Genomic DNA, 6,385 nt, shown 5'->3' on the forward strand with positions numbered 1-6,385 from the left:
TCAAGATCTGGTCCTCTTGAGCCTACTCGGCGATCTACAAGAGTATCTCGTACTCCCAATTGGTATGGCTTTTCCTCTACTTTATCCAACATATCTGTTCCATCTTGTTACTCACAAGCTTCCAAGCATGAATGTTGGCAGAAAGCAATGGAGGAAGAACTTTTGGCTCTTAAAGAAAATGACATATGGGACATTGTTTCATGTCCTTCAAATGTCCGCCCTATTGGATGTAAATGGGTTTATTCAGTCAAACTTCATTCTGATGGAACTCTTGATCGGTACAAAGCTCGATTGGTTGTTCTTGGAAACAGACAAGAGTATGGGGTGGACTATGAGGAGACTTTTGCACCCGTAGCCAAAATGACTACAGTGCGAACTATTATTGCCATTGCTGCTTCACAAAACTGGTCTCTTTATCAAATGGATGTCAAAAATGCTTTTCTCCATGGTGATCTTAAAGAAGATATTTATATGAAACCTCCACCTGGTTTGTTCTCATCGCCTACATCAGATGTATGCAAGTTGAAGCGGTCTTTGTATGGATTAAAACAAGCTCCAAGAGCTTGGTTTGATAAGTTCCGGTCTACTTTGCTACAATTTTCTTTTGAGTAGAGCAAATATGACTCATCTTTGTTTCTTCGGAAAACATCTACAGGTTGTGTTCTTCTTTTGGTGTATGTAAATGACATTATTATCACAGGAACTGATTCTTCACTAATCACTTGCCTCCAACAGCAGCTTAAAGATTCTTTATATCTTGGTACTCTTACTTATTTTTTGGGTTTGGAAGTTCATAATGTTGCTTCAGGTGTATTTCTAAACCAACACAAATATACTCAGGATCTGATTTCTTTGGCTGGTCTTCAAGTTTCCTCCTCCGTAGATACTCCACTGGAAATAAATGTCAAGTATCGTCGAGAGGAGGGCGATCTTCTTCCTGATCCAACTATATTTCGACAATTAGTTGGGAGTCTAAATTACCTTACTATTACTCGGCTTGATATCTCTTTTGCAGTTCAACAAGTTAGTCAATTTATGCAAGCTCCCCGTCATCTCCACTTGGTGGCTGTTCGTCGCATCATTCGGTACCTTCTAGGAACATCTACTCTTGGATTGTTCTTTCCAAGTGGTTCTCTTATTCATCTTAATGCTTTTAGTGATTCTGATTGGGCGGGATGTCCTGATACTCGTCGTTCAGTCTCTGGTTGGTGCATGTTTCTTGGAGAGTCATTGATATCTTGGAAGAGTAAAAAGCAAGATCGTGTGTCAAAATCTTCAACATAGGCTGAATATCGTTCCATGTCTACTGCTTGCTCTGAGGTTGTATGGCTTCGTGGATTACTTGCTGAGATTGGATTTCCCCAATCTCATCTTACTCCTCTCCACGCTGACAATACAAGTGCTATTCAGATTGCTACTAATCCAGTTTTTCATGAGAGGACCAAACACATCGAAGTGGATTGTCATTATATACGAGAAGCTGTAGATAAAGGAGTCATTACTCTTCCACATGTGTCCAGTGATCTTCAAATAGCTGATGCGTTTACAAAATCCATGGCACGGTAACGCCATCAGTTTCTAGTAGGCAAATTGATGCTTCTTGATCCACCAGCATCAATTTGAGAGGGGATGTTAGCATGATAGACAACTAAATGATTGTACTTGCAACCAAATATGATATTAATATTTCAATTTTACAAAGGTTGGGGGGTGCGGGCTTCCGTGTTCGTTCTCGCATTCATTCTACCCAGTCAAAACGATGGGAACGATTGAAAGCAGCTTGCTCAAAGCCAGGTAAGTCACATCTATTACCTCTAGAATATTGGATTGGAAGGCGGCGCCCTCGCCCCTCAATCCTTATTTGAAGGGAAAGATGATAGATTTTCTCCGAAAAGGAATTAAAACCTAAGGAGTTACAACTCTTCCCTGAAGGGTTGGTGTTTGATGGTGAACGGGAGATACTTGAACGCACTGTTGTACGTCAATGGATGGAACAGTGGCTGCGATTTGTATATATTAATGTAATTATATAGTGATATAAATTAGCATGATCATATACATTTGTTGTAGAATCATATGAATAAATATTGTGATAGAATAGCTGATTTGGAGGGATAGCAAGGCAGATTTAGAGGGATTCAATGGCGGATTTGTATAGATAGAATAGCTGATCTTTAGGGATAGGAATGGCGGATCTTTAGGGATGTGTAATCTTTATTTTCTCTATATAATGGAAAGACACTCTCACTTTGAGAGGTATTCAGCTGAAAATTGACAGCATGGTGCAATTGATGAACCTGGAGGCGTCCACCAGATGTTACAATAAACAAATTCGCACCATGATCATACAAAAATTGATTTAAAATACATTGATCACTGGTTGTGGAATCAAAATGACAGACAAATATTTTAATGATCTCCTTGAAATCATCAATAATCATGACATAATAACATCTTGCAAAGCCAAGAAATGTTGTAAGCATATATACTAGAACCAGGATCAACTGGAAATTCTAATTTGAATCAAGCACGTGGAAATCGATTCAAGGATAATGGATGTTTAGTAGGATCGAGTTCACTTAAATAAGCAAATATACCATTGCTGGAATTACAAGTTGAGATCATACAAGGGAGTGCAAACAACATTTCATCAAACTTGACAAGGTTACTGGAATCATACCTAACTGTGGAAATTGTTTGAAACCTTTCGTCGAACATCCGAGTTTCAGATTTTACTACATCATTCTTCACTGAATCAATAACTTCCATGTCAATATCCCTATCAGGTATTTCAGCGAACACCTTGTACGATACAAACTATATATCAAATCTTGATAATTCAAAATTCAAATTAATGCATATCTATAACTAACTACCAAGTACGCTATTACCAACCAACTAAACTACTAATATTCTCCGCTTTCCTTTTTATTTATTAAAGGAATAATACTAGCTTGTCATATATCTTTTATGAAGTGTGTAAAAATAAAGTAACTCTTTCTTTGTGACACAACCATCTATTACAGAATTGATCAATTTGAACAATAACGATACTAAACAATCTAATAAATAGAGAGGCTTACCTTCAGGTTTTGCTTCAAGTTTCTCAAATTCATCTACATATTTTCTTACAAACAAATATCGAGTATTTGTGAGATTTGTTTAAGAGTTTGAGTTCAACGAAGTTATTGGCGTTTGAGGTACATCTACATCAATAACATGTTTATTCATTTTATCCTACGATTATGTAATCTAAAACCCTCGAGTATAGTAAGGAGATTAAATTTCTTAAGAACACAATGAATTCAGTGGTCCCAAATATTTTCTTTAAAGTTTCTTCTTTTTGTTATCAGTTTGTTTCAAAATCTGGTTTCCTGTTTTGAATACAGAGTAACAACAAAGTTTTTATATAAAAATATTTGTGTTAATTATGATAATGATGTTGAGCTAATAGTTTTTTTTAAAAATGGTTCAAATGTTAGTTAATTAATATGATTGACATGTAGCCAAAGTCAATAAATACTGGATGAATCGTTGATACTCAATTTGATGCATTACTTTATTTCTTTATTATACGCATTCACATTATTGGCAAGTCAAAGAGCCACAATCAAGAACACATAATGAACAATATAATATATCAAAACAAACAAGGAAACTTCAATAATGCAAAACCACAACATGGTATTCAACTATTGCATTTTGTGTGGTGTTATCAACTTGGTAGGTTTTCGCGGTGGCGATGCCTTTTGCTAGCCTGAAAACACCGGAACCACCAACAATTGGCATTTCTCGATACTCGTGAAATATTTGATTGTGTCCAAGGATACTAAGCGTGCTACCATTGTACTTACCATTTGTGAACACAAGGTTGAGAGTCATAAGAAGGCCTATATCTTCGAACGATGCTGAGCCATAAATTCCTTGGGCTCGGCCTATTATTTTGGAGTTGGGCTCGGGGTTAACCGTCAACGGATTGTCCATCATCCTCACTAAGCCAAAAAATGTTGGTGATTGAAATGTATTATTGGCTTGTGCTATTTGGATTGCTGATGGATTCTTTGCAGTCACAATGTCATGAAAGTAGAAGTGAAGTTTGGTCATTTTTGCTTTTGCATGGGGAAGCTTCTCGAACCATTTGTCCACTCCTTTAGGACTTTGATCAAGACCATGAGTTGAAGGCAATATTATTGTTATTGCCAAAAACAAGAAAGTCATCAACAAAAAATTCTCCATTTTCTTTCACATGTACTTGGTTGTTAGAATCAAATAATATATAGATATGGAAACAAATAAATTTTAGGATAGTCTTGAGAAAATGTGAGAGAGGGAGGGGAAAAAAAGATTCTACTAATGTTTATGTAATTAGTTTGAGGTTCATGCACTAACCAATTATTTGGATTATAAATATTTTGCATGTTGTACCATAAAACTCGTGAACAGCTCAGCACTGACCAAATAAGGAAAAACAACCCGGAATTTTTGGGATTGAGTTTGAGGATGTTAATGCTGAGGATTGTATCTGGCTCTATAATTGGTAAAATATTATACTCCCTCCAATTAAAATTATTTATCCTACTTTCCCTTTTAATATGTTTTAAGAAGAATATTTCTTTCCTTTGATAATCTATGATACAGGTTGCTTTACATTTATATCTATGATATATTGGGACAATCGAAGAAAAAAAGGAATTTCAAAAGCAAAAAAAGAGTTTGATATATTTTAAGATTTTTTGTTATATAGTCTATATCCGTGTGACATGTTGCTTTACAAGTGATCTGTATCTATAATAAAATTTGAATTTCTCAAGAACAACAAAAAGAATAATAACAAAGCACAACAATTAATGAACAATGGCCTAAAAATACCTGAATTATACTCAAATCCTAAACCCGGGCCATTTCCATGATCACCCCACCCAAATAAGGATTTTTCTACCATTAATTCATGTCAAAACCCTACCCTAAGATAACCACAATAGATTCTAAGGCTTAAGAATCGAACTACAAGTTAGGGGAGTAATTAACTTACCTTTACTGAAGAGATTGGTGGAAAATTGAAGAAAATGCCCAGGTTGCCCTTTTAGGATTTTTCATGCATTAATTCATGATGGACCGCGCTATAGCGCCTCCGCCATTGTGGATCACCTAATATAGCGAGAATTAATTCTCCCACTATAGCGGCGTGATTGCACGAAAAAAAAAACTCAAAATTTTCCCAAAAAGTCCTCATTTTGCAACACACCTTCAAATCTTGACGTTCTAAATTATTCACGCCAAGTGCGACATCGGGAGTTCTACTCATCCGAATTTAATTCTGAAAAGCCTTACAATTTTCTTAATGTCTTGGATAATAGAAAGTCCAATCCAAGTGTTTGCAACAAATTTTAAAGTGACGAAAAATAAATTACAATCACAAAAAAAAAATGAAGAAACATAATTTTATTCATCAAGATTACAGGTACAATTCTGTTCCTCCCTTGATTCTACTCTCCTGAGATTTATCCATGATTCGAGGGCAGTTAGTGGTGTATTTCTCGAACTAGGATGATTTACATTTGACCTCTATATGAATATTCCATGACTTTAATTTGTGGAATATTCGAGATCTTGATCTTTAAAAATACGCTAGAGTTTATGGGATATTTTGAGATGCCTTTTAAGGGAATTTAGTACATTTTATATAGGCATGAACTAGGGTTTAGGGTTGAGTAGCCTCCAATGATTTTAATTGTAACTGAACACACCTTCTAGAGTCCCAATTCGAATTGAACACGTCTTGCAGAGTCCCACAAAATTTCAATGTCTACAAATGCCCCCTGCTTCAAGGCTTGTCGGAGTGTAGACTTGATGAAACTCAAAGACGAGGTTTGAAGTACTCTCTAAGATTTATCCATGATTTGAGGGTCAGTAGTGGCGTATTTCTCGAACTAGGATGATTTAGATTTGACCTCTATATGAATATTCCATGACTTTTATTGAATATTCGAGATCTTGATCTTTAAAAATACCCAAGAGTTTATGAGATATTTTGAGATTTTGATCTCTTTATGAAATTTTCGAGATGCCTTTTAAGGGAATTTAGTACCCTTTATATAGGCATGAAGTAGGGTTTAGGGTTTAGCCTCCAAGAATCCTAATTGGAATTGAACACACATTCTAGAGTTCTAATTCGAATTAAACACGTCTTGTAGAGTCCCACAAAATTCCAATGTCTACAAATGCCCCCTGCTTCAAGGCTTGTCGGAGAGTAGACTCAATGAAACTCAAAGATGAGGCTTGAAGTACTCATTCTTCCACCTTTGTAGCTTCAGATTTTCAGATTTGATTTATGAGAGAAGAGATAAAGGGCAGATTTGGTCCCACTGGGCATGCCAATTTGTTT

General features: G+C 35.8%; 2 protein-coding genes across 2 annotated transcripts; one reads left to right on the plus strand and one right to left on the minus strand.

Annotated features, from left to right (window-relative positions):
* Window positions 1–147: 147 nt before the first annotated feature.
* On the plus strand, window positions 148–1,284 carry LOC107058124 (uncharacterized mitochondrial protein AtMg00810-like). Its single transcript, XM_015303462.1, has 2 exons — window positions 148–426; window positions 613–1,284. The coding sequence occupies exons 1-2, from the start codon at window positions 148–150 to the stop codon at window positions 1,282–1,284; spliced, it is 951 nt and encodes a 316-aa protein (XP_015158948.1).
* A 2,376-nt stretch (window positions 1,285–3,660) lies between these two features.
* LOC102580935 (dirigent protein 22-like) lies at window positions 3,661–4,942 on the minus strand. Its single transcript, XM_006363440.2, has 2 exons — window positions 4,870–4,942; window positions 3,661–4,208 (listed from the first exon to the last, which is right to left on the minus strand). Exons 1-2 carry the CDS (start codon window positions 4,940–4,942, stop codon window positions 3,661–3,663), a joined length of 621 nt encoding a protein of 206 aa, XP_006363502.2.
* Between the last annotated feature and the right edge of the window lie 1,443 nt (window positions 4,943–6,385).

Source organism: Solanum tuberosum, unplaced genomic scaffold, assembly GCF_000226075.1.
Source record: "Solanum tuberosum cultivar DM 1-3 516 R44 unplaced genomic scaffold, SolTub_3.0 scf00442, whole genome shotgun sequence".
NCBI classification, from domain to species: domain Eukaryota; kingdom Viridiplantae; phylum Streptophyta; class Magnoliopsida; order Solanales; family Solanaceae; genus Solanum; species Solanum tuberosum.